We start from the raw sequence: 25,532 nt of genomic DNA on the forward strand, positions 1-25,532 counted from the left end.
CCGATAAACTGTGAAACGAAAACAACAAACAAAATTGAAACCACTGCAAATGTGTATTTTGAGGAAGTTCAACTTTATTCGATTGATTGATATTGATTGGCGTCGCACCAGCGACTTTGATACAAACATCATTCGAACAACAAGAAGATTGAGAAAGAAAATAGTTTACAATTTACAAATAAAGTACAAAAATAAATGGTCGAAATATTCTACATGCCTAAAATATTTGAAAATAATTGCTTATTGGATGTTGAACATCTTCAAAAAATTATGACTCTGAGGCGTACAACAGGTACACCGCCGATATTGATCTACTAACTTCAACACCTCTCTAAAATCTTAACATTTTTTTTTATTTTCTCTAATTTTCTACAATTATCCGATCATTACGATCTAATTCATCAAGTACTCTCAAGTTAGACAACAATTAAAACTACGTTCTCTTTCTGCATGTTTTTTTTGCCCAAATATAGAAGATGTAAACTGCATGCAACAACAACTGCTTTTTTATGTAAGAGTTAATCTAATGATCCAGAATGCGCATGTTGCCAGACACGATTTTGTTTTCCAGAATGGCGCCTGCTGGAATATCGATTCGGTCACCGTGATTTGCAATAATGATAACCGTTCCCTGTTTACATAAAAGCAAAGAAGAAAAACAAGGAAGATAAGATTAGATTAGATTTTCTTTTTTGTCGATTTGCATGATAATTACTCTCAACGAAACGCCTCGGCCGAATGTCACATCGCCAGACACCGTCAAATGATCCAATTCAATGATGTCAGGAATATTGGCGAATCTTTAGAAGAGGAAAAAAAGTGTGAACTATTTAGTTGACCCTGACTCAAACAAACTCTGACGAAATGAAGACAATCACCTTGATAAGAATTGTTTGACTTTGCTGAAATGATTGTCGCCAAGTTTAACGAGCGGAGTCGTTGGGAACATACGTTGTGGTGACATAACCAATGAGCCGCCTTTGAGACTGTACAGATTTGACATGACCAACAACAAATCGGAGGTTTTTTTGACGGGCAAGAACCGAGATCGTGGCACATTCACACCAATTGCACCTTCGAAGCATTTCATAGCTGCACCGACAGCGGTTTCCAATTGAATTACACGCAACCCATTGTCCAACGTCTTGTTGTTCACGATGATTTCCATGTTCAATTTTTTGGCATTCAATACGCTTTCGATGGATTTCAATGAGGCCCACAAATTGTTTGTGTTGAAAAATTTGAACGTTTTCACCGATTTAAAGTCATCGACGTGTTCGTTTGGCACTTGAGCGATTTCCAATAGACGCAATTTGTTTTCGTATTGAATCAACGTACCACCTTTTACGTCAGCACGAGTTTTATCTGTCACTTCCATCACGAATTCAATTGGTTTGCCCGATTTTTCGCCCAGCAATTTATTGAGAATGTTTAAATCGACGGTGGCGCCCAAGTTATCGATATTCGACAAGAAACAGTATTCACGGCCCTCTTCGATGAATTGACGCAACAATCCCGAGTTTTGGAACGATTCGTAGAAGTCACCGTGACCTGGTGGATACCAACTAAATCGGAAACAAAAAAATACCATCAGAAAATGGTTCAGAACAAAGACAAATTGTGAGAACCTACGCTTCCATATCATTTTCAATGTTGTAATCCTTGGCAATCGGCAACATGGAGTCACGTGAGATACGTGGGAAGCAACTCTGGTTGAATGTGTAGATCTTGACTTGGAAACCTTTGTACTTGCGGATAATTTTCTCCGTGTCTTCGTCCGTGTTGAATGAGTTCATTAGCACGAGCGGGACATCGGCGTTGTATGTTTTGTTCAATGTCTCAATTTGTTGCACCGTTAAATCCAGAAACGTCAAATCGTTACGCACTGGGATCACACTTTTTGGCCCATGGCATCCCATGGACGTACCCAAACCACCATTCAATTTGATGACAACCAATTTGTTTAGGTGCTCACGAATCTTTGGGATTAAAAACAGACATTTCAAATTGAGTTAATTTTTTTGTTTATACATAAATATTTAAATTGAATAATAAATACAACATTTTCTTTTCGATTCGGAGGTGATCAGAATCTTTGTGTCTATGTAAGGCGAATCATAGAATAGAAATGCCCCAAGCAAAACGATTTAAACAAACGCAGCAAATTAGAAATGCATTTGAACTCAAAATGTAATCTACTTACAGTGTTTTCATCCTTTGGAGCGGTGAGTGTTGCATAGTCTTGGACAGCATTTGCGGGTAGTTTTTGAATTTTATCCCATTCAACACTTGGACCCTCTTCCTGCAGGAAACGACCAAACAAAGCGGCAAACCGTTCCATCTCATTGTCATAGAAGTTTTTTTGCTCATCAGTTTTCAATGTGTTCAAGAGAGTTTTCAGTTCAAGTTCGAAGTGCATCAATGCGTCGCGTTTGGTGACTTCATGAAACTCCTTGGTGTCGGATGCATTGCGTTGGTGGCCGCGAACCTACAAAAGAACATACAACTCGTGATTAGTTTAAACAAACCAAAAGCACGTCTTCACTTTTTCAAATCAGGTGTTTCGAGGGGAAAAAAGTCTATCATCATGACTAATTGAATTTACCGTTGCACTTCATCAATGTTGAGTGTAATTTTTAAAAACGTGACATAAAAAAATTACAATCTATCAAATCTGAATGGATTTTAATGGCTAATATCATGCATTTCAGCCGTTGTAATTGAACAACCTCGATAATGGCATTATCATAATGGTTCTATTCATTATGGAATCTCATCTTTTTCAAAGCGATAAAAAGTTGCACTCTCTAAATTATCATGACTTGTCACCATACTTTCTTCATGTAATACAAAGAAATCAGTACAAGATTCGTTCAAATATAATAATCATTTAAGTCAATTGAAAAGGAAAAAATATCAATGTAATTTCGAAATTTCAAGAGAAAAAAAATTCAAAGCCGATCGTAAAATCGGTTTATATACAAAATTCGTGAAAATAGAGCACTGAGTATATCGAACACATCTTCGAACCTCAATTATCACTGACGTCACAATCGCAATGTCAAATGGCATCGCAAAGGAAAAAATATTCTGTTCAACGTTCAATGGTTAACTGGTTTAAGGAGATATACCGATGTGCACTGGACGATAGGCTAATTAACTGCTTTTTTCACTTTCTCGGACTTTTTTTTTGCTCATTTTAACAGCTTTTTCTACTGTTTTCATCTAGCTTTTTTTACTTGAAAGCAAAAATTTTTCACTTGCAGAATCTTCCACAACTTATCAGTATTTAACGGCCCTGCACCTTGATCTTGCTTTTATGAGCTAAAACAATTGCGTCGTAACTATCTAATTAAACGTCATTCATTTAACTATTAATTCTAACTTAACTTAACTTAATTCTAACTTAGATACTCGTTTCAAAACAGCATCATTCGACTTGTTCGAGAAAACTATGTTGAATAAACACACTCGATTCGATTTGGTTTGGTTTGAAAAAAGCGGCTAATCAAATATTTGGTTCTGAAAGTCGATCGATTTCAGAGAAGTCATTTCGATTGTTTTTAATGGAAATTTTCAACAACACAATTGTGATTTATCAAAAATTGTTAACATTTTACATTGATCTATCATTGATAACATTCGTTCAAAAATATTTCTTCTATCGAATGGAACTTACTTGGCTCATCAAAATATCCAAAGGTCCTGGCATTTTGTTTTAGAAAATTTCAAGTATTTCGGTAGCGAAAAAAAGTGTAAAAAAAAGTTTTCTTTAGAATTCAGCCGGATCAAAATCCCGACTACAACAATAAATGACCGAAATACTTAAAATTGTAAATAGAAAAAAAATTGCACTCAACAACATATGCGACTTAAATTGAAAAGAATTAATGTGAAATAAATCGTTAGCACTCGATGTGAATTGTGAGTGTTCTGGAATAAAGTCGACACTTGACTGGATGCCGTCGGTTTGTACAACTGTTGAGCTTGGCCTGCCGACGAAAGCGAGACATATTCGCGGTGTTTGTGCCTATGTTAACAATAATTCTTATCGAAATATATGATTAGTATTTGTGATGGTTGTCAATCCATTGGTTTGTGTTCAACCCGATAACGATGAGTACACACAGATCAGTAGAGCGGAGGAAAAAAATACACACATGAAACAGAATTTTTTTTAATAAGTGTAATCATTATTTGTCTACTGTCGATTATGGTTTCGAATGTGCTGTTTCGTGGCAATATTGTGATACACTGATTATTCCAGTAAAATATTCCATTTGGTATGATATGTAGTGGAAAATGTGTATGTATGTGCGTGTAAACAATATGGTATTTAAAATTCTATTCATTGTATCGGTCTTATCATAGACACAAATACTTTTGGACCAAGTGATAAGCTCACGAGATCTACTGTATTTTTCATTAAAATTCACTTCCTTGGCTCAGTTCCTATGTGATGGCCGTTTCATAGTACATCAACCCTGATCACCGTTTTGTACGGTGATCTAGACTCTGACTTACGATGTTTTGAGCATGATAACAATCGAAAATGAAGAATTTCGCAGAGTACACCGTACATACAACATTTAGGCGACAGTAAACAGTTGAACAGCTGATGATTCAGCATTTCAATTGTATGTGCTTCTAATTGAGGAACTAAGCAAAATGTTTTTCATTGTAGAGGTCATGCAAAATACTCTTCAAAATCGTCATCGAGAATACGCTAAATATAAAATCGCATCAAGTCCTTGCCGACAACGATATAGAGATTGAGCTTTAGCGCCCATTCAATCTTCCTGTGTGCTTAACATGTGACATATAAATACACAGCCGTTCACGTGCAAACAAACGGACAAGTGCGTGCCACACATAGATATATATGCTAAACTGGACGACGACGACAACGTCACCGCGTCATCATCATCGTAGCCGTTTGCATCAACATCCACACACACACACACCTATCTTTAGTGAATGAATGCGCTGTGTATGTATAATAATTGTATATTTATCACACGCATAGATCATGCTATCATGCTTACTGGCAAAATATTTCTATATTCGTTATGTTTGCTATAAATATCCAATCGACAATAAAAACATACACGGTGAAATTTACGATTTGAATTCTTGATTGATCAACTTTTCAACCAGCTCGAGTTACTATGCCAATATTTCCGCATTTCTATTCTCGCAATACGAAGTAAGAGCTGCTAAGGAGGATTATTTGCGCATTTTATGACACTGTTTTGATTTTTTTCTGCTTTTTTATTACGCAACATTTTCAAAATCGTTGATGAATTTAGATAAATAGAAAACATTCTTTTGACAAAATTTTCTCATTTTGTTCATCGATGAGAAAACGTTGCGATGTTATACGGACTCTTCAAAGAAGGACAAATCAAGGGCATCCGAAGAAATAGAGCTCAATTGTTTGTATTACTACGTCATGTACAACGACTAGATTGCTGAACATTTATACAACTGTGACTAGAACACTAAGCTATTTTTAAAACATTCGAATTATTTCAAGTGCTTCAGTCACTCACTGAATCTCGGACATATATTAAAATTTATTGCACCAACTCAATAATCAATCACTGCAATGAAAAATATTCTAAATTAAGATGTAACCAACCTTTTCTTCCTTGGGAACTTCGAGCATATTGACAAATTAATTTGACTTTGTACTTTGAGCGTTGAACAACAGGTAGAACAACTGAATTTGGATGCGGAAAAAGAATCACGCAATTTCACTTAATGTTCTTATCACACACAAAGACACGATCAATACCTTTTCAACAAATTGCTGAGACGAATTCTTTTTTTCTAAAACTCTCACAGCTGATGCTCAAAAAACCATATCAAAATGTATCGCGCTACGGTTTGTGCGTATCAAATTGATTTGAGATTGAAATCGGTTTGATGAGATGCAATAATTTTGATATACTAGCACAGTTTGAGCGAACGTTGTTCTCTCTCCGTTAGATAAACGCCGACAATTTGTTCGTTCGCGACACATGCACAAGTGCAAGACCTCCGAATGATAAAAAAACCGCAAATATTTCTGCGCTGTTCATATGTATTTGTGCTGTGAACACTGTTGAACTGTCAAATGCGCTATTTTTCTTTCGAACATGAACGAATTGACATTCGAAGTTGGAGTCCGTTGTCAAACATCGAATACAAACCAAAACAAACGAAAAAATTGTGTATGTAGAACAATTCATCACCTGGGTATTTTCACACGGCATCATTTCACAATGGAAAATATGTTGACCTATTCAATTCAAGTAAAACACACTTGTTTTGTTGCTCATTTTTCAATGATTTTATTTATTTAATAACACGTAAACAATGAATATATAGATTTATGGAGATTTACAGCTGTTTTGCCTGAAGAAAAATGGCATTTTGAGCGTGTAATGTATTTAAAAGTTTTCTCGAAAAAAAAATTTTTTGGTTTTTGATTTGCACACGAATAACGGTACAACAATTTGGTTTCAATGACTAAAAAATGACATATTTTTAACTTCGACAGAATTCGATTCAGAAGCCAGACTATAGACGAGTTGTTGAACGTGGAAACAATAATATTAACGTTAAAAAGAACAATAAATCTGTGGTTGAATTTCACATTTAACTGAAGTTATCACAGTGCAAGTAAGCTATCTCCAGATGTGCATGTCCAAAACTAGACCATTTCAATCAGATGTCCACTAAAATGAAAGAATATGATATGCAATTGAATAATTTAACTCGATGATGTCGAAATACTAATTCAAAATAGATTATTCGTTGGAATTCCTCACTCTTAGAACGGGTTCGCCACGTTTGGCTGCTTCTAATTCGGCCTGTTCAATTTTTTCAGCGCGTAGTTGCAATCGACTCACTTTTTCTGGATTTTTTACACCACGCGATTCACTCTCCTGTCGCCTACGTTCGGCGGCCTCGACTTGCATTTGACGTCGAGCAGCCTGAAACAAAGACAAAATTTACATCAATTAACAAGTCGAAAAAAAACCTATCGAAACGAACAAAGAAGACTAGATTCCAACAAATCTTTGTTTACACACCAAATCTGGTTGAACAACAACAGTTTCTTCTCCCTTGAAGCATGATGAGCACGCTGTACCCATTTTCTTTCGATTTTATCAATAATTTCACAATCAACGATATTGAAATAAAAAATCAAAATAAGCGCAAAAACACTTGTACGACCTCACTTATTCATACTTTATTTACATTTACACAGAACATTGTATCTTTTATCAGCCTGACTACTTGCACTTTTCGTTGGAATGTCATCACAGATTAGCGTTTAGTACACGTTATCAACTTCGAAAGCGCTTGCAATGCTTCAATTAGAGAGAAAATCGAGAAAATCGAGAAAAAAAATCAGAATTTCATTGCTTTTTATGTCATTTAAATAAAATTGTAGAAGAAAACCATTTCAAGATTATTTTACGTCGCAAAATAATGAATATCTGCTTCGAAGTAGATACGGTTCTGTTTTCTTCGAAAACGTTTAGTACATTTGACAAGACTTTAGTTGACATGATGGCGCCATCTGCCATTTTGCCACTCGGTTGCAGATATGTCATTTTGTCACAGTTGGCAGCAGTGCATTGAAATTAGACTTTTTTCTCACGCAAAAGAACTTGGGACGTCGAGAAATTATTTAACTAAAAATAATTTAAATCAAAATGTTGTCAAGAGCTAGCGTGTTCCAAGGTAAGTAAACGTATCAATTCTAAAGAATTCCAAAACATTTGGTGTGAATGGCTCACATGGCTCGGGTGCGATTGTGATGGGTAAGATGTGATGTTGGTGCACACCATTCCGGCAATGAAGTTTATGTAATCACTATTGGTTATGGATGAAAAAAGGCAAATGACAGTCACCCCATTGATATTGAGCCTTCTTAGTGAAAATATTTTCGAACATCTGAAATTTTCTATAAAATCACGTGAAACATTTTCAATTTTTTCAATAAAAATGTCATTTTCAATATTTCAACAAAAAATCTAGTTCGCAAGCCGATCGCTCAATTGGTCCGAGCAACCAGCACAACATCATCAACCTCATCAGCTGCTGCCGCAGCTCCAGCTGAAGTTGGTTACCAGCGTCCAGTTCGTCAAATCGAAGCAGCCCCAGTTCGCTATGGATTCATTCCAGAAGAATGGTAAACTACTTATAACCACTGTCACATTGACATTGAAACCATGCCACATCTAATGTTATTGTTGTTGTTATTTTTCATTTGTGAAGGTTCCAATTCTTCTACAAGAAAACTGGTGTGACTGGTCCATATGCTTTTGGTTTTTCATTGTTCACCTACTTGGCATCGAAAGAAATTTATGTCATGGAGCACGAATACTATGCTGGTCTTTCGTTCGCCGCCCTTTTGATCATCGGTATCAAGAAATTGGGTCCAGGTGTTAAGAAAGCATTGGACGCTGAAGTCGATCAAATTGAAGCCGACTTCGAGCAAGGTCGCAAAGATGAAGTGGCCAATCTTGAAGATTTAATTGAACATGAAAAGACCGAACAATGGCGTGCCGAAGGTCAATTGATGTTGAACGATGCCCAAAAGGAGAATGTTTCATTGCAATTGGAAGCCGCTTACCGTGAACGTTTGGCTCAGGTATTCAATGAAGTGAAACGCCGTTTGGACTATCAAGTCGAGATCCAATTGGTTGAACGTCGTGTCAAACAAAAGCACTTGGTTAACTGGGTATCAAACAAAGTTCTTGGCAGCATCACACCCGATCAAGATAAAGAAACATTGTCCAAATGTATCGCCGATTTGGGCGCTTTGGCTCCAAAGTAGAACAAATTAAATAAGATGGTGTCTACTTTTACTGTATAAAACTTTCCGACATAGAAATCCATACGAATTGTTTCGAGAATGATTGAGAGAAAAAAACACTCTGTATTTGTTTCAAACATCAAACTGAAAATTTTTGCCGAATAAATTCGAATCAACAATCCAAATGATTCAATAAAAAAAAATGAGAAAATAAATTTTTACGCTTTTTATTTCATCCATTTGTAACGATTGGATACATATATATTGTCATCTTATGTGGATTTTTTCAATAAAGGTATAACTACAACTGAATTTTTCGCCTCCTTAATTCGCCACCATCGACCCAATCGATGCTCTTGCCCAACGGCCGCTATCAACTTTGTGCCATCATTTGTGAAGGCCAAACTGTTTACAAATCCACGCACCGGCACTTCGAACAACAACGTTATGTCCCGATAATTTTCACCCAACTTCCATAGACGAATCACTCCATCGCATGACCCTGTTATAAATATTGGACAATTTTCATTATTGACATTTAACTCTAGCTTTTTCTGCTTCATTAACATAAATATTCCATGTTTTTTCCCCTCAAAATTCTGATAAAGAAAACCCTTACCTGAAGCAATGACATCTGTGTTGATCAGAGTTGCAACTGCACTGATCCAATTGGCTTGATCGTTCTCTTCGGATTTCCCATGTGCTAACTCCTTGACACTCAAAGGCTTCTTTTTCATGGCACTCCACAGACAAAGTGTTCTGAATTGAGATCGAAACAATTCAAGTCATAACATTAGTTGAAATGCTTCTTTGAGTGGCAACTCGGATTAAAATGGCACTAAATACTAACCCATCATCTCCAGCCGAAATGAAATTCTCTTCATTGATCAATTTAACTATATCGATGCTCCCACTGTGGCCATTATACACGAGCTGCGATTCTTCTACTATTTTCCAAATACGTACACTACGATCCGAACCTCCAGCAGTAATGGCACGCTCTCGCGACAATGCATCGATGCTTGTTAAAGCTGATTGATGACCATAGCTTAAGGAATTTAAATCATTCATTAGACGTTTTTTATTTATTTTCGACCAATTTTCTGGCTTTTTTTTTTAAACTGGAATTTTCTCTCGTTATCTTTTTTGTCTCGTCAAACGTTAAGAGAGTCGAGTCTTGGTTCAATTCAACTTACAGTGTTTCCACGTATGCCATTTCATCGAGTGACCAGATTTTCACCGAACGATCTTTGCTTGCCGAATACAAATCGTGTGTATCCTTGCGAAATACTAGCGATGTGACAATGTCACGATGACCTTTGAACGTTTGAAGATGTGTTAATTTCTCGCAGCACCAGATTTGAATGTACGGGCTCATGTCTCCGATAGCCTAAAAAGCGAAAATTCGTTAAAATTGTTGAAAAAAATCAATAAAGGACTGTTATTCCATACCAAAAATTTGCCATCAGTGGAGGCAGCTAGTGTATAGGTTTGCGGTCGACGCTTCTTTTTACTATTCTCCACTTCATCTACACTTTTTCCCACATTACAGTCAATATTGCCGACCACTTTCATACTTTCACAGTCCCATTTCAGCACGATGGCCGATTTGTTGCCAGTGAACAGGAATTTATTGTCAGCAGTGAGGCAAACACATGTCACGGGCAATTGGTGTAGTTTATGCTTCACTTGTACTATATTTTTATCGTCGATGCCCGTGTATTCGTTGGCAATTTTTCGTCGAAGTTTTCCAATGCTATCCAAATATTCGTCCGTTAATCGCCGTGACACATTATTTTCTAACAGTACTTGATCTTCGGCTCGGCTTTTCTCCTCTTTTTCAATCTCCTCCAAGTACATTTTTGCCAATTTCAGGCGTTTATCCTGTGGAGTTTCGGCAATTTCTTCATCGTCTTCTTCTTCTTCGGAAAAATGTACACTTGCCAAATTCTCCTCATCTTCGTCGGAACTGTGAATCTCTTCATCGTCTTCGGTTCGATCGATTTTTGGCAATTTTGGTACTTCATTCTTTTTACCAAATTTACTATTCAACGGAACCTACAATTGGAACACACACACTGAGTAAACACGTTCATAGATTTTAAACTGACAACATCTTACCTTGCGCTTCTTTGAAGATTTTGGCTTTGATTTCAGGAAAAATGATGATGAACTCATTTTGATGGGATTTTATGCGATATTACCTTTGAAAAATGAACAAAAATTACAACAATCTCATTTAGAACGTTTAAAAATCGAGCGGAAAATTCAATTTGGTCAAAGAAATAATCAACGAAGGTTCCGCAACACGTGTTTACATATAGCAATGTTCGTGTATTGCAGCAGTTGACGGCTTTCAGTGTTGAATGTGACGTTCGAAAGTGAGCCGCTGCTGCTTTCGAACATGAAGTGTCAGCTCATTTGACAGTTCACTTGTACTTGTACTTGTATTAGCGTCGAACTGAAGATTGAAGTAGAATGCAAAATCAAATGGATTGGACGAAGAAAAGAGGATAGAAATTTTAACAAAAAAATATTTTAGCTAGGCTAGTTTTAGGTACAGACATTGCTTTTGTGGAAATGACACAAATTTAGAAGAAAATTCGATATTTCATTGAATCTCCGTTTCTTTGTATGTTATACTACCAACTATATCCTGTTCTATAGAAATGTTAGAAATTTGATCACACGTTTTTCAAATAATACGTCAAGGATTGCATAATAAAACTACCAATTTGTCGCATTTCGATTAAAGCATTCTGAGTTTATTACTTCTGTTTAACTTTTTTGTATATAAACGTGAGCCCAATTTTATTGGAAATTTTGAAAAAGTATTTGTTCAAAAGGTCGCATTGCTTGGTTCTTTATTCGATTCTATAAATGCCTTTTGTTGAGATTTATTTTCCTTTTGCGGCGGCAAGACGAGCTGAAACATCATCCCAGTTGACCACATCAAAAATGGCATCAACATAGTTCAATCGCACATTTTTGTACTGCAAGTAATAGGCATGTTCCCAGACATCAATGCCCAACAATGGAATCAAACCTACATCAAGAACATTTTTTTAGAAATGGACATGAGTTCAAAACATTCAAAAAAGAAATATTGCTATACAAGCTGAAAAGAAAGTCCGAAAACTCACCTGTGGTGGCTTCCAATGGATCTTGATTGAAACATGTTGCAATTTGAATTTGGTTATTCTTCTTGTTGAAACCAAGCCATCCCCATCCCGAGCCTTGTACGGCAACGGTTGCGGTGGTGAATTCTTTTTTGAAATTTTCAAAGCTGCCGTATGTCTTTTCGAGTTCACTTTGCAACGCACTCGATGGTTTGGACTTGTTCGGGCTCAAATTCTTCCAGAAAATGGTGTGATTGATGTGGCCACCGCCATTGAATTTCAATGTACCTTGCAACGCAATTATCTTCGATGTGTCATTCTTCGAAACGGCATCTTTCAATTGCTCTTCGGCGGCATTCAAATTGGTAATGTAAGTTTGATGATGTTTTGTATGATGGATTTCCATGATTTCCGCCGAAACAATTGGCTCTAGAGCCTTGTAATCGTAGTCCAATGCGGGCAATGTATGCTTTTGCGCTGCAGGCAATACACCGGCAGAAAATACATTGCGACTGCATTTCCAGATCGGAAAAATTAAACCAAATTCAATTGAAATTCTTTGGAAATGCCAAAAAGATAGGCAGTTTTATGTGTTTATTGTTACCTGACAATAGCGGGAATTCGTCGAGCGAGAAACATTTTTGTTATCTGTACGTGTGCCAAGTGCAAAGAAAAATGGAAACTTATTATTCAATTTTTTTTTTTGCAAATCGAATGAATGACATCCGAATCTGAGCCGCTCTTTCGAACATGAAACGTCAGTCGATTTGACATTTCAACTAAACCGACACCGTATTGTTTATTGTAAATTTGGGCTGCAGACTAATTACAAGCTGTGTTTTTTAATTTATTTTGAAGAGTTATTTGGAAAAATGCCAACTGAAAACAAGAAAAAAAAATCGAAACATGATGAAAAGAAATCATTGCTTTCGGTCAAGAGTGAACCGGAAGACTTAAAACCATTGGAACATTATGTGGACGACCGAATTGAGCTTATCAAGCAAATATTTGACTCACTCAAAAGTAAAACCATCGAATCCGTCATACCGGAGTTTTTGCAGGTAATGAACTGAAATTGTCGAAATATTTGAATCTTTTTTGAGAATTGGATTCGTTTAATAAATCATCTGGTGTTTGGTCGGTTAGGAAAAATCGATTGAAGAAATCCAAGAAATTTGTCTCGAAGAGATATTGGGAATATCAAAGAAGCGCTTGTTGTCCATTATCAATGCAACTAAATGCCCCACAGACACGGAATCTTCTGACTCTGGCTCTGATGTGGAAAAAATCGAAGGTAATTCATGATTTGAAATATGAAAATGAGTAAAATCAACAATGGCATGTCATATTTTCAGAACACATTTCGTTGGAGGAAATCTCATCCGACTCAAACGATGAGTTGAGTAAACCACGGAAGAAAAAGAAACGTGAACCCAAAAAAGGTAAATATATTTTCAATTTATTTCATTTCAGTGCCACAAAGTGGCAAGCACTTTGAGTGGTGTTTCATATTTCGAATTTTAATGTTAATATGATGTCGTTGCTATCAATGATAGCCTATTTATTTGCTTTTGGATGAGTAAAATTCAAAGCAAGTCAAACAAAATGCATACTTCCCTTGAATTTTAATTGATTTCTGTCTTTAAACCCTTGGCTTCATTTAGAGACCAAACCAGGACCGGCCACTGAGAAACCGGCTGTGCAAAATGGTCAAGGTGAGAAGCAATACTCGGTGTTGGAACTATTGGAATTACAAGCACGAGCTCGAGCGATTCGATCTCAACTGGCACTTGAGCCGGTCACAAAGATTGAGTTAAACGATTCGGATGATGAGCCAGAGAACAAAGATGAGGGAAAAGAGAAGCCAAAAGATAAAGATAAAGATAAAGTGAAGGAGAAGGAAACAAGAATTGAGCCAACTGCGAGTGTGTCGCAGAACAGTAGCAGACACCATGAGAGAGAGTCATCAAAGGCGCTAGAGGATGAACCAAAAGTGCCACCCAGTCGGCCTGTTCGTCTAAAGCGAAACTTCCGACAGAGACAAATGGAAGGATACGAATCTGATGAAAGCCACTCCGTAACTGAAAAGGAAGCAGAGGACAAAAGTGAACAACCGAATGATAAATCCGAAGCTCCCGAAAAGCCAATTGAAAAAGAGAAATCACCGGAAAAGGAAAAATCACCCGAAAAGGTGGTTGAACCAGCTGCTGTCCATGATGATGATGTGGTGCCAATAATAGCCGAGCCGGAAATTCTCTGCATTTCAAGCAGCGACTCCGAAAGTGACGAGAAGAAGGAAAAAAAGAAAAGCACGGCAAAAAGAAGCTATATTACGATGCCGGTGATTGAGAAAGAAGATCGACCACCGACCGAAGATGAGCTGTTCTTGCAAAAGATTAAGACAAAATCGGAGGCACAAAAAAAGGCCGAACGTAGTTTGATGATAACCGGGGAAATGAGCAGTGAAGCTCAAACGAATGAAATCCCAGAGAAGGAAGCTCAAATGAAATCATCGGAAACAAAGAAACAAGACGAAGAAAAGGAACATATTGAAATGGAAGACGGGGAAATCATTGAAGAGGATGAAATAGTCGAGATTCCAGAAAGTCCAGAACCTCAACCAGAATCCGAACAGAATTGTGATGAGAAAGAAACACCAGATGATGCAAAAGAAAGTGAGTCTCATAATACGTCAATGCAAGAGACTGACAAAAGCCATGATGATAACAGAAGTTCTGATTCTGAATCGGATAGTGATGGATCTAGCAGTAGCGGGAGCAGTGCCAGTGAATCAGACAATAGCGGAAAGAGAGCACAGTCCCAAGCGAGTGAAAAGTCAAATGTCGACGATGATGATGAAGACATTATCGATTTGGGCAAAGACGAAGATCTCGATTTTGAACAGCTTGACATGAATACGTTCAATGATGAACCGAAAGAAGAGGGGACAACGATCCGACGAACACGGAGTAAGGCGAAAACCACGGATAAAGATCCATCACCTGATGTTGATCCGAAGGTAATATTTTTATTCGAATTTTATTTCATTTGAGAATTTTTTTCACCGAAATTCATCTTCAGAATCTACAAAAAAATCGCACACTTTTCAAAGAAATGTTTTTAAAATTGATGAATCCGTTCCAAAACGTTTCCAGGACGAATCATGGGATAAACGATGGTTGCGTGGCAACAAAGTGAGTAAGGTTTTGGCAACGAGTCGCTTGGCCAATAAAGTGCGGAGTAAAATCAAGGAGAAGAAAACGAAAACGAAAATCACACAACAGCCAGAAGAACCGGAGCCACCAAAAGAAACGGTTCCAGTGGAACAGCCAAATGTTGAGGTTGGCAGCGTTGAACATTACAAAGAGTTGACCAAGCAAAAGTGAACGACAAAAAACCCATTTTCGAAACATTTTATCATTCAAAATTGTCTAACACAATTTCATATTCAATTGCATTAAAAACTGTACGAGAAAGTATCAAATAAAATTATAGATTTTACAGCTAAAGTTTATCGTATTTATTTTTATCGTTTGTCAAAATTGTCTTTCATAAAATAAAGTGCTGACTTGACTACTTGTGACTTACAAATATGGCAAAAAAAGAAGCCTGAAATGAAGCGTTTAAAGTGGTATGAGTGCTGAAAATTCGGTAAGAATAAAGACTGTTCGATGTTCGATTGAATACTGCTTTCGTTGTACTACTCTATCGGGGTTTGTGATTTCCATCAGTTATTGCGCCAATATCATCGCGAAATACGATCGTAAATTTCAAATATGGATAAAAAGTGAGAGAGGGAGAGAGAAACAAGTGATAACATTTACCGAAGAGATTGCTCAGTGCAATTGGATCGGAAAAGAAAGAGAGAGAGTACACCAAAACGATTGGCGACTGGCAGTACAATTTTTACACGATTTCTCAAATGTATAAGCATATACACAACGAAAACGAACAGTATCGACTCGATTTGCGGAATCTGTGCACAGCGCTCCAACCATTGCCGTAGATTGTCCAAGCAGAACGACGCAGCAGCGAGTCTTCACTGTGTGTCATCGCATTTTATTGGTAAAATTTCATATTTTTCTTTCCATATTTTGTTTTCACTGAAGTGAGGAAAAAAAAGTTGTGTATGTGTTAGTGCATGGAGGCGAGGTACTATGATTTTCGAGCACCTCCGAATACTATACCGTACAGCACATTGTCATTGCGCGTTGTGTGTATGTGAAGCAAAAAAAAAAATTTCCCCATGTACAAAATGCCGAAATGAAAAATATTAGTTAAATGCCGACAAGAAAAAAAAAGTAAATAAGTTTTTCGGGTGAAACGGAAAGAGAAAGCGAATGCACAACCGAAATGGAAAGTGTGCGTATGTGTACAGTGTACACACGAATGAATGAATGAGGGATGAAGTGACGGTGTCGGTGGCTACGGCGACAACGGTTACAGCAGCAGCGGCGGTGGTGGCGGAGGCGATGTGGTGGTGAGTACACACAATGCCGAAGGAACAAAAAAAAGAAATAGAATGTGAATTACAGCGGGCATCCGACAGTTAGTTGTTCATGTGTGGCATGAGCGAATAGTAGTAGACACACAAAACCAGCGAAAAGTGAGCGAGTGAGATAGAGTGAGCGCGTGGTTAACGGTGCGACCATCGAGCAACAGAGCAACACAACGATGTAGTGCACAATCGAATGCGGTGCTCGTATCACATATAACAACACACAACATCGCAAACAACACGATACTCTCGATTTCTCTATTACATATATGAGAGAGCCTCTCGGTGTCGATATATCTACAGCACATAAATGGGACTCTTTTTTTCGGTGGTAGTTGGCCACTTGTATGTGAAACCAACGACGAATTGACCGTTTCCACATATAGGAAACAACAACAGTTATAATAATAATAATAATAATAATAATAATCAAAGACGAGGCGAGAAAGAGAAAAAAGAAAACAAAAACCATAGAAAGAAAGACTAAAACGTTCGGTCAGAGAAGCCGTGCAGACCGTATACCAAATTTTTCGGTAGCTATTCGGTTAAGCGGTGTGTTTGCGTTCGATCCTTCTTCATTCGACCGAACAACATTTTATTTCGCTATAGTTACATACGAATCGTTCATTTTAGTCTATAAAAATCGCGTACGCGAACAAGAAGTGGTGGCCAGTTTTTAGGCATCACAAACTTACGCGCGTTTTGTGTCGGAATGATAATTAAATATAACGTCCAGTGAAGTTCTGTAAGTTTCAACTTTTTTTTTCTCTCTCTCGTTCATTTTTATTCGACAAAATTTTTTCGCTGTTCTTTCTGTTCTTACAAATCATTTCTGCCCCATTTGAGCATGATTATTTTAGTTTAAGTTTTCTCTGAATGGTAATGTTTCAATTGATGTTGTCAGTGTTGATCATTGTTCAAAAAAAAATTCTTTTTTTTAATCGTTGGTGCCACGATGGAACGCGTATTAAATAATCGAATTGGATTTACATTTTTTTTTGTCATGTGTCTGGTGTTGACCTTTCTAAAACCAAGGAATCTTATTTTCCATCGAAGTGTGATGTGGTGTGTGTGTGTGTGTGTGTGTGAATGTGCGCCTCGGAATCTAAAATTCTAAGGGATAACTTTTGAATGTGTATGATAAATCTGTTAAAATCCGATTTGCTGCGGCTAGAAATGCGCAAAACAAAATCACTTGATAAAATTTTCATTTCTCGAGCACATTTTATGTTCACTAATTCGAAACGATGTTCGCAATAATAAGTTGAGCGATTTTTTCTGTTGTTCATTCCAAAACAAACCGCCAAATTGGCTTACCTCATCTTATCGATTTTGCCATTAAACGATTAGCATTTAAATTTTTTGGTGTGCTGCATGCAAAACGATGTCGACCGTATAATAAAAACTAAATATTGATTATACAATGAAAATCCATCCACGAAATCAAATGCCGAAGAAAAAAACGCGCAACGGAAAATGTGGAATAAATTTGTTTTTGAATCCGTCTTCACATTCGGATTTGTTTTTTTTTTGGAAATGGCAATTGAGTTGAAATTTTATTCTTTTTTGCTGTCTCACTCACTTTGTCGTTTTGAGTTGGTGATCCGTTGCCTTCACGTGTGTTTGCTATTTTCTTATACGCTCGAGCGAAATTCATGCTGCACGTTATCATGCAATGTGATTTAAGTTTTTCATTGCCGCTAATTTGTCCTACCTTTCGCTTCAAATTTCGATGGAGTTTGTGCATGTTTGTGTGAAAGCGATTCGTAATTTGGTTTCGGTGATTTTAGTATTCAACAAAGTTCCATGCGATACAATTACGGCCAACGCTCGGCATGCAAACATGCTAGACTGGGAATAATATTTAAAAAGAAAAACACTCACACACACTTCTAGAACTCATCGTAAGAAAAGAGAGGAACATTTATCGAATTTTCGTGTTTCGATGGAACGACGAATTTAAATGGCTTGAAAAATTGTATGCAAAACGACGGAAATTGACATTGTTGTTGAGTGTGTAAGGGCCTGAATATTTCCCTTCATCGACAGAAAAAATATCGATGCCAATAAATCGCAAGGCCCCCCAGCATGAGTCCACATCGTCGAAAGAATGAAAATCGATATTTCATAAAAATCTATCAGCAAGGAAAATAAGCAAAAGCAGAGAAAAAGACAAAAAAAATCCATCAAAATTATTTATCAATAGAAGCGAGCGGTAGCTATCGCAACACATATCGAAGCCGATATATATGTGAAAATATAAAAAACTAATTAGAAAAAATGCGCAGAGGGAGGCTCCATAATCTACATTCTACACACAACCAAATATGTATAAGCCGTACCAATTTTTATTTACGCTCGGACGATACAGAGCATGAGGATCATTAATGTCTGTGTGAAAGAGAGAGTTTGTTAAGATGGAAAAGTGATTGTGTTATGTATATATACGTATATATGTGGAGAGGCGAGTGGCAGGCAAGAAACGAACAAGAAGGAAAACAGAAGAAGAAGAAAAGAAAAATTAGCGAAAATGTTTGAAAACATATATGGGCGGACGCGCGCACATTTAAAAAGCGTGCGGATTCCGTTTTCGGGTGTTATTTCTGAAAAATACAAATAATTCGGCATGTATCTGCTGTAGCCATCTCCAAAAGGGCCGTCAAATGCACACACTTTGTAAACGGCATCGGCAACCGCAGCAGCAAACATATAAAAAGAAATCGACATCTCAAGTGAAAATGAGACATGCGAATTGTGTGCCGATGTTTTGATGAAAAGAAAAAAAGAAAAACAAATGGGGAAACAAACCGAAGCGGAATATGAAAATAAATATGTGAAACGTTTCATTTCAATACCGACTCCCTTCAATTTACTCACAAACACAAACGATGTCAGTCTCATGAAAAAATTTCTTCCCAATCAACCGAACTACCCTCATATTTATCATGCTTATTCTTACATTTTTATTGGAATCTTTAATAAAGTTAAAGAATAATATTATTGAAGTTGGACATTTGACCAACCATTTCATGCATTTGAAAGTCATCCTTCGATGTCGTTCTCTCAAATTTTCAATAGAAAAAATCCATGCTTTTTGTGGTAACTCTCTTGTGTGTCATGATAATAAGCCTATCAAAATAAAGCCAGCAGCTTATGTGTCGCCAGAGCGGATTTGACGTGTTGATTTTGCAGAGTGTGCCATGAGCTGATGTCAGCAGCACTAACTAACGTCAGTTGCTGATATCAGCTGCTGACGAGTGTGCGATGCGTTGTTTTAACGCATTTACAGTATAAAAACGAGATATCGTCCAAAGAGTCCAATGGAATGATTGAACATATTGGCAACTGACGTTAGTTAGTGCTGCTGACATCCGCTCATAACACGCTCTGTGATTTTGTGGAAAAAACCTTCGACGAATCTAATTGATCAGTAATAACAATCTTTATGAAATAGTGATATCACACAACTTGTAATTCATTTCAACATTTACATATCGACCCTTTATCGCATGGAATATATATATCGATGTTGGTTTAAAATACACTCAAAAAATCAGTTCAAAATATTTATTATATTTCAATACTCGTTTGATTTCAACACTCGCAAAAATGGATATAATATTCAATTTATACATCATTCAGTTCAAACAGCCTTTAGTTTCATATTCTAAGCTTACATTCATCTTTTTGCGATATGGTTAAAAGGCTTCAGAAGACTGCACCTAATGGTATAGTAGCAAACACTTTTGGGCAGTTCATTTCAGCTAATTTTTCATAAGCAGACATTGATCCAGAATTTATATTCTTTGTAACTAACATATGCTTCCAAACATAAATGGCAGTTGCATCCTTCACATCTTCCATTGTTTTGTTAACAATCTTTGGATCGGTGGTAAAGAGATCACTCCAATTCGACTCACTAATCGGGAAGAAAGCTTTGGTTGGATAGAGTTTAAGGCCTAAACATTTCTCCGGTTTCATTGAATACCGTTTCATAGTGTGGAGCTCTTCTTCTTTGCATATTCTTTTTAAAACCGGTGTAATTGCATCTGGTTCATTCGGTTGAAATGGTTGATAATTCTGTGTATATTCTCTGTTCGAATTTAGAACAATATTCATTATAAGTTGAATGGAAAAATACCAACAAGTGGAAAAAATGTCAAAATGCAGCATGTGCTAACGGAATTCAAATACTCAAAATATCAATCGATTGCATGAAGTAAACCTTAAACAAAATAAGATTGTAAGTTCCTTCAAAATATCAAACCTTTAAAACTCTTCAGCAAGCTTACGACCAGTGAAGTTGGAATCGATTCCCAGAACTGTTTTAGTCATTAATTCGCTGTCAACAACTGCAAAATTGGGTGGAAAATCATCTAAATTTCTTTGAAAAATAAAACCCATATCAAAATGGATGCCTCCAAATCTGTAGACCGTAATGAATCGCAAAAGATCTGATAGGTGGGCTGCAAAATAATTATTTAAAAATAACGGATCACGTTTAATCCACTCTTCAGCTAATGTACCGCCAGCGTAATTGGACAAATCCACATCTCGAAAATGAATGTTTGCATATGATTTCAAGGCGTTCATCATCGTGTTATTGAGTGAAGATCCGCCCTTTGCTGCATGCAAAATTAAAACATCACGCTTTGGATTCCATTTCGCAGCTGATTCAATCCCACATGCTTGTCTAAAGTGGATTTTCAATTAGTTTGCAAACTGACACCTACACAAAATGTCATTTAAACTTGGCAATTACCTAAACGCATAGCGAATATAACCATTTTCTGCACATGATGTATGATGGAAGAATACAGTTGTGTCGCTCGGCGGTCTTGATTTTAGTACATCATCAAGAATCTGTAACTTTTCACTTTTTTCCGGCAATTCAAAGCACTTTTGGTTTTTCTTCATTTGTGTTTGTTGAAATCTATACACATTGAAATGTTCTGAATGCATCTTACGGCCCAAACACGCAATTATGCATGTTATAATTAGACAATACAGAAGAAAAGCACCAACGAAATATGCAATTTGTGGCAAATTGAGAGTCTTCTCTGTTTTTTGCATTTTAGCCGAATGAAAATTCACAATTTATTAATTCGAAGTGGAAAAACAATTACTATATATTGAAATTAATTTTCGAAAATACTCAAACGCAATCTTTTATCAACTAAGTTTGTCGTTCCAACGACATTAATTATTTTCTGCCCAATTGAATGGACAAGTATTCGGTGAAACGATCTATTGTAAACAGTTCACGTACATTCCAGTTAAAAATAAGTACTTTTACAATAGACCACTTTTGGTATTATATTCATACATTGAGCTCCACATACTCGTGTACACTTACATACTGTCGCAAAAAGCAATTTCGCTATACATTTTGAATTGAACAAATAAAATGTTGTCAACAATGGAAAAAATCTGTTGAAAATGCTCCAAATTATGGTTGAAAGTGTCTCATTTACAGTGTAAACAGAATGTTCCCTAGACTGTACGGAATTTACTCGGTTTCAAATCAACATAGCTTGTCTTATTCCTTGTGCCCAACAGAGTATTTTGATATAAAAAATTTAGTGTGTGTTTGTTTTGGAATACGTTATCGAGTTCTATTGAACTGAAATGCAAAGGTAGCCTGATTTACCGTTTGGATTGTCACATAAAAACGCGAGGTTTTCAAATTGGTACAGAAATTTAATTTTTGTGCGCCAATTCGGAAACCAAAAAAACGAGCCATTTTCAAAATGACACATTTTTCTAAATTGGCACACAAAAATACACCGATTCCGAATTGGCGCACAAAAATTAAATTTCTGTACCAATTTGAAAACCTCGCGTTTTTATGTGACAATCCAAACGGTCAATTAGGCTACCTTTGCATTTCAGATCAATAGAACTCGTTAACGTATTCCAAAACAAACATACACGTAGCCCATGTGTCAATTGTCGCATTGACGTGTGTTGTAGGGGGAAAAAAATTGCGACACCCACACACAAGAACAGTTAGCGGTGATGTGTGAATGTATTGAAGATATTGAAATGTTTTTGAAGTAGACATCTTGCCTTTCGTACGTAAAACTTTTCAAATTATTATTATTTTTTTTTTCAATTTTGATCGCGAAGAAATAATTTTGGAATAAATTTTTTATATCAAAATACTCTGTTGGGCACAAGGATAAGATAAGCTATGTTGATTTGAAATCGAGTAAATTCCATACAGTCTAATGTTTCCCTATAAAATGTTAATTAAAATTGATAGAGGAATCGATAAAAACCAATTTATTGCTCGATATTATTGCGGTTCAAATTGTGTCATGGAATTGAACGAAGCGAAATTCAAAACCACGATTACAAAAGTATGAAGACTTTGATGAGTAACTCATAATATGATTAAGTTCAACTAAGTTGGTTGAAGCTGGAAAACGTGAAGGTTTAGTTACACGTTGAGCAAACATTTTAGCTTCATTAAAAATATAGGACAATGCACTTAAAAATGTCGAGTGTCATTTGAATTTAGGCCATACTGATAAATAGGCACATCTGCGAATGTTTACTCACGGCGAACAGTCTGTGTTTGTATTCGCGTTCTATATCGACTCAGTCGATTCGACTAATATTGATATTTCAAAAATAAGGACCCGATGCTTGAAAGACTTTTGGGCAAAATTGTTCAGCTAAAAATCGATAAACGTTCCTCGGCTCAGATTTCATAACGTTGCGATACTGTGAAAAACTATTCCAAAAATGTACAGCGACAGATTCCTTGATTTGATGCAGTGTTTCATTCAAAGCTGTTGCGTTTGTGTCGAAGTATTGGCGCCAAGACCAACGCGGAATCGGAAAGAATGTTCGTTCAGGAAATACTTTGAATCCCCAGCAAAATTCAGGCATCATTTCGAGAGTCTTCTTGCGATGGCATATCTTTTGCATCACTCGCGTAATAGAACCAGATCCATGAGGCAATAGTTCACGTGGTTTATAATATTGTGTATGCTCCCTTCAACGTGAAAAAAGTTAGGAAGAAAATGATGAATTTGAATATCCAAATTAAATCAAATATTGAACTTTTTTAATGTGATCGAACAAACCTCAGGATCATTTCAATAATTTTATGGCCAATATAGTTCGATTCGATCCCGAAAACAGCGTTGCTGATTACATCACTTTGTTCAGCACCTGCAAAGTTTGCCGGCATATCATCCAATGATTTTTGTATGATAAAATCCAAATCAAAGTGTATGCCCCCATATTTGTAAAGTGTTACAAGCCGAATGAAATCTGATAGATGTGCAACATAGTATGGTGACGTGAGTATTATGTCTCTTTTCACCCATTCTTGCGCTGGTGTATGAATCGCATAATTATACCAATTCACAGATCGAAGATAAATGTTTGGATATGATGTTAATGCTTTGAATATAGGCGATGTTGGGTTGTTAGATAAACTCCCAACTTGTGCAGCGAATAAAACGAAAACGTCTTGATTTATATTCAACTTTGCAGCTGACTCGATTGAACAGGCTTGTCTAAAATTTAGAAGAAATGTTTTAGAAGATCCACATGAACTGCAGAATTGATATGGTTTTCATAGGATCACTATAACATCATTAGGAAGTCTCAGTTACCTTGCCGTAAATGTGACAGTACCATTCTTATCTCGCGCACACGTTGTATGATGAAAGAAAATAGTTCTAGCATGCTTTGGTGGTGATTTCATTATATCCTCAAGAGAATACATCGTTTGACCACTCTCTATTGATTCAAAGCATCTTTTCGCTTTCTTAATGTGCTCAAGCTCACTTTTTGTGTGTCTTCCTTTGTGTTCATGTGCTATTGACCAAATACAACTTACCAAAATGAGAACTAAAATGATTAAACCAATACATTTTACCACGTTAACAAATCTCGTATGCATTGATGTATACAAATCCATTTTGAACAGATTTCAATGTGACGATTGGACTGATTTATAGTTGAAAATATTTTTGAGAATCTCATCAAAAGCGTTTATTTTAAATGGAGTTTGAAGAACATACTTTGAATAATATTGCTGATGAACACTAAGCCATTTCTGTGTCAATCGCCATCGAAATCATTTGAATTTGACTCAAGATGACAAAAATATTGATTCAACTGTTGTGAAAATGAATAAATATATATATTGACAAATTGCACGCCGTCACTTGTTATGCCATTATTTTTTATGTGTAACAGTCGATGAGATTGAAGTACAAAATTGTTTTTTTTTTCATGTACATCATTCTCTCCTTTGAAAAAATAAAATCAAAAATTGGCCATGAAATTGAAAGTATGAAAGTGTTCAATTCAAAAACGTTTGAATTTCCAAAAATCATTCATTCTTTCGAATAGGCATTGCGTTGTGCATAACTTTGTCTCATGATGTTTAATTACGGTAGGAATGAGAATGCGCAAGAATGATCGCTCGCCCTCCTCTCGTACGCTTGTATTTCGATGTATGGATGTGTGCGTGTGTGAAAACTTATATTTTCCTTTCAATTTTTTCCCATTTCGAATTCTCTGGACAGCAAATAATTTGAGGATAATCAAGAATTTGAGCTGTATACCACACATGCGGATCCCGTATAGGAGCACCTCTCGAATCGAGTGAGAGAGAGAGAGAAGGAGCAACAGAGCAAATAAGAAAATGCGAAACGGTCACTACCACAGTCTCGCGCGCGCGGAAACGAAATCTGGAGAAAGAAAAAGTCTTCAACAAATTATTATTGTGTGTGAGCCTAAAGTCGTATAAATGCGTAGCCCAGTGACGGACAAAACGACGATGATGGATACGCAACGCATACAAGCACGCACATCAAGCGGTCAGTCGAAGGTATATATGAATTTTCTGGTCGAGGCGATATAAAACTTCAGCATTACATACAGTCATATGTGTGTATGGCAAAGACGTTTGAATTAGATGATGATTCGATGCGTCGAATAAATTGTAAACGAAAAAGGAAGCAAAAAAACACGCACAAAATCCAATGTAAAAATGTGCGTTGTATTGATGAGCATTGTTGTTTGACTGTGTGTGTGTGTGTGTGTGTGTGTGTGTGTGTGTGTGTGTGTGTGT

General features: G+C 36.6%; 8 protein-coding genes and 1 long non-coding RNA gene across 12 annotated transcripts in view; 3 read left to right on the forward strand and 6 right to left on the reverse strand.

The window, feature by feature from the left end:
* Positions 1 to 52: 52 nt before the first annotated feature.
* LOC129566403 (UTP--glucose-1-phosphate uridylyltransferase) lies at positions 53 to 6,138 on the reverse strand. Of its 3 annotated transcripts, XM_055442312.1 has the most exons (7): positions 5,798 to 6,117; positions 5,642 to 5,722; positions 2,204 to 2,488; positions 1,633 to 1,979; positions 879 to 1,565; positions 716 to 800; positions 53 to 631 (listed from the first exon to the last, which is right to left on the reverse strand). In XM_055442312.1, exons 2-7 carry the CDS (start codon positions 5,666 to 5,668, stop codon positions 524 to 526), a joined length of 1,539 nt encoding a protein of 512 aa, XP_055298287.1. In that variant the 5' UTR covers positions 5,669 to 5,722; positions 5,798 to 6,117; the 3' UTR covers positions 53 to 523. The 3 variants fall into 3 exon arrangements, with proteins under 3 accessions (XP_055298287.1, XP_055298278.1, XP_055298269.1); XM_055442303.1 differs by having other exon boundaries at positions 5,642 to 6,138; XM_055442294.1 differs by lacking the exons at positions 5,642 to 5,722; positions 5,798 to 6,117 and adding an exon at positions 3,680 to 5,610.
* Positions 6,139 to 6,322: 184 nt separating this feature from the next.
* LOC129566433 (uncharacterized) lies at positions 6,323 to 7,487 on the reverse strand. The gene is made up of 3 exons (XM_055442368.1): positions 7,080 to 7,487; positions 6,816 to 6,980; positions 6,323 to 6,722 (listed from the first exon to the last, which is right to left on the reverse strand). Exons 1-3 carry the CDS (start codon positions 7,140 to 7,142, stop codon positions 6,708 to 6,710), a joined length of 243 nt encoding a protein of 80 aa, XP_055298343.1. The 5' UTR covers positions 7,143 to 7,487; the 3' UTR covers positions 6,323 to 6,707.
* Positions 7,488 to 7,576: 89 nt separating this feature from the next.
* On the forward strand, positions 7,577 to 9,030 carry LOC129566423 (ATP synthase subunit b, mitochondrial). Its single transcript, XM_055442340.1, has 3 exons — positions 7,577 to 7,737; positions 8,035 to 8,188; positions 8,275 to 9,030. Exons 1-3 carry the CDS (start codon positions 7,710 to 7,712, stop codon positions 8,834 to 8,836), a joined length of 744 nt encoding a protein of 247 aa, XP_055298315.1. The 5' UTR covers positions 7,577 to 7,709; the 3' UTR covers positions 8,837 to 9,030.
* LOC129566418 (U3 small nucleolar RNA-interacting protein 2) lies at positions 9,027 to 11,193 on the reverse strand. Its single transcript, XM_055442326.1, has 6 exons — positions 10,937 to 11,193; positions 10,268 to 10,873; positions 10,012 to 10,205; positions 9,666 to 9,863; positions 9,435 to 9,574; positions 9,027 to 9,317 (listed from the first exon to the last, which is right to left on the reverse strand). The coding sequence occupies exons 1-6, from the start codon at positions 10,991 to 10,993 to the stop codon at positions 9,088 to 9,090; spliced, it is 1,425 nt and encodes a 474-aa protein (XP_055298301.1). The 5' UTR covers positions 10,994 to 11,193; the 3' UTR covers positions 9,027 to 9,087.
* A 362-nt stretch (positions 11,194 to 11,555) lies between these two features.
* Positions 11,556 to 12,692, reverse strand: LOC129566424 (superoxide dismutase [Mn], mitochondrial). Its single transcript, XM_055442356.1, has 3 exons — positions 12,539 to 12,692; positions 11,959 to 12,446; positions 11,556 to 11,861 (listed from the first exon to the last, which is right to left on the reverse strand). The coding sequence occupies exons 1-3, from the start codon at positions 12,571 to 12,573 to the stop codon at positions 11,713 to 11,715; spliced, it is 672 nt and encodes a 223-aa protein (XP_055298331.1). The 5' UTR covers positions 12,574 to 12,692; the 3' UTR covers positions 11,556 to 11,712.
* Positions 12,693 to 12,700: 8 nt separating this feature from the next.
* Positions 12,701 to 15,443, forward strand: LOC129566393 (glutamic acid-rich protein). The gene is made up of 5 exons (XM_055442282.1): positions 12,701 to 12,995; positions 13,081 to 13,228; positions 13,290 to 13,376; positions 13,599 to 14,953; positions 15,090 to 15,443. The coding sequence occupies exons 1-5, from the start codon at positions 12,807 to 12,809 to the stop codon at positions 15,318 to 15,320; spliced, it is 2,010 nt and encodes a 669-aa protein (XP_055298257.1). The 5' UTR covers positions 12,701 to 12,806; the 3' UTR covers positions 15,321 to 15,443.
* Positions 15,444 to 16,600: 1,157 nt separating this feature from the next.
* LOC129566441 (uncharacterized) overlaps positions 16,601 to 25,532 on the forward strand; it is a 30,042-nt gene continuing 21,110 nt past the window's right edge. The window contains exon 1 of the mRNA XM_055442380.1: positions 16,601 to 17,177. The gene's annotated coding sequence lies outside the window, so the exon portion shown is untranslated. The remainder of the gene's footprint in view (positions 17,178 to 25,532) is intronic.
* LOC129566454 (uncharacterized) lies at positions 19,986 to 21,793 on the reverse strand. Of its 2 annotated transcripts, none has more exons than XR_008687732.1 (4): positions 21,195 to 21,793; positions 20,959 to 21,125; positions 20,700 to 20,886; positions 19,986 to 20,525 (listed from the first exon to the last, which is right to left on the reverse strand). It is a non-coding gene; the product is annotated as an uncharacterized LOC129566454 (long non-coding RNA). The 2 variants fall into 2 exon arrangements; XR_008687730.1 differs by having other exon boundaries at positions 20,700 to 20,898; positions 21,195 to 21,786.
* LOC129566448 (lactosylceramide 4-alpha-galactosyltransferase-like) lies at positions 22,911 to 24,344 on the reverse strand. The gene is made up of 3 exons (XM_055442393.1): positions 24,064 to 24,344; positions 23,527 to 23,964; positions 22,911 to 23,435 (listed from the first exon to the last, which is right to left on the reverse strand). Exons 1-3 carry the CDS (start codon positions 24,174 to 24,176, stop codon positions 23,063 to 23,065), a joined length of 924 nt encoding a protein of 307 aa, XP_055298368.1. The 5' UTR covers positions 24,177 to 24,344; the 3' UTR covers positions 22,911 to 23,062.

Source organism: Sitodiplosis mosellana, unplaced genomic scaffold (assembly GCF_009176505.1).
Source record: "Sitodiplosis mosellana isolate CC-2019 unplaced genomic scaffold, AAFC_SMos_1.0 Smas_scaffold_1, whole genome shotgun sequence".
Lineage (NCBI taxonomy): Eukaryota > Metazoa > Arthropoda > Insecta > Diptera > Cecidomyiidae > Sitodiplosis > Sitodiplosis mosellana.

Excerpts from the sequence above, each read along its gene's own strand:
- LOC129566448 (XM_055442393.1), bottom strand. The coding sequence starts at position 24,176 with ATGTATTCTCTTGAGGATATAATGAAATCACCACCAAAGCATGCTAGA. Across the intron at positions 23,965-24,063 it reads ACTGTCACATTTACGGCAAG|ACAAGCCTGTTCAATCGAGT; the intron begins GTAACTGAGACT and ends TCTAAATTTTAG. Across the intron at positions 23,436-23,526 it reads ATTATTGAAATGATCCTGAG|GGAGCATACACAATATTATA; the intron begins GTTTGTTCGATC and ends TTCACGTTGAAG.
- LOC129566423 (XM_055442340.1), top strand. The coding sequence starts at position 7,710 with ATGTTGTCAAGAGCTAGCGTGTTCCAAG. Across the intron at positions 7,738-8,034 it reads AAGAGCTAGCGTGTTCCAAG|TTCGCAAGCCGATCGCTCAA; the intron begins GTAAGTAAACGT and ends CAAAAAATCTAG. Across the intron at positions 8,189-8,274 it reads GGATTCATTCCAGAAGAATG|GTTCCAATTCTTCTACAAGA; the intron begins GTAAACTACTTA and ends TCATTTGTGAAG.
- LOC129566424 (XM_055442356.1), bottom strand. The coding sequence starts at position 12,573 with ATGTTTCTCGCTCGACGAATTCCCGCTATTGTCAG. Across the intron at positions 12,447-12,538 it reads CGAATTCCCGCTATTGTCAG|TCGCAATGTATTTTCTGCCG; the intron begins GTAACAATAAAC and ends CTGGAAATGCAG. Across the intron at positions 11,862-11,958 it reads TCCATTGGAAGCCACCACAG|GTTTGATTCCATTGTTGGGC; the intron begins GTGAGTTTTCGG and ends TTCTTGATGTAG.
- LOC129566433 (XM_055442368.1), bottom strand. The coding sequence starts at position 7,142 with ATGGGTACAGCGTGCTCATCATGCTTCAAGGGAGAAGAAACTGTTGTT. Across the intron at positions 6,981-7,079 it reads TTGTTGTTCAACCAGATTTG|GCTGCTCGACGTCAAATGCA; the intron begins GTGTGTAAACAA and ends TCTTTGTTTCAG.
- LOC129566403 (XM_055442294.1), bottom strand. The coding sequence starts at position 3,712 with ATGCCAGGACCTTTGGATATTTTGATGAGCCAA. Across the intron at positions 1,980-2,203 it reads CTCCAAAGGATGAAAACACT|ATTCGTGAGCACCTAAACAA; the intron begins GTAAGTAGATTA and ends TTAATCCCAAAG. Across the intron at positions 1,566-1,632 it reads ATTGAAAATGATATGGAAGC|TTGGTATCCACCAGGTCACG; the intron begins GTAGGTTCTCAC and ends TTTCCGATTTAG.
- LOC129566418 (XM_055442326.1), bottom strand. The coding sequence starts at position 10,993 with ATGAGTTCATCATCATTTTTCCTGAAATCAAAGCCAAAATCTTCAAAG. Across the intron at positions 10,206-10,267 it reads CCACTGATGGCAAATTTTTG|GCTATCGGAGACATGAGCCC; the intron begins GTATGGAATAAC and ends TTCGCTTTTTAG. Across the intron at positions 9,864-10,011 it reads ATGGCATACGTGGAAACACT|CTATGGTCATCAATCAGCTT; the intron begins GTAAGTTGAATT and ends AAATTCCTTAAG.
- LOC129566393 (XM_055442282.1), top strand. The coding sequence starts at position 12,807 with ATGCCAACTGAAAACAAGAAAAAAAAATCGAAACATGATGAAAAGAAA. Across the intron at positions 13,229-13,289 it reads TGATGTGGAAAAAATCGAAG|AACACATTTCGTTGGAGGAA; the intron begins GTAATTCATGAT and ends TCATATTTTCAG. Across the intron at positions 13,377-13,598 it reads GAAACGTGAACCCAAAAAAG|AGACCAAACCAGGACCGGCC; the intron begins GTAAATATATTT and ends GGCTTCATTTAG.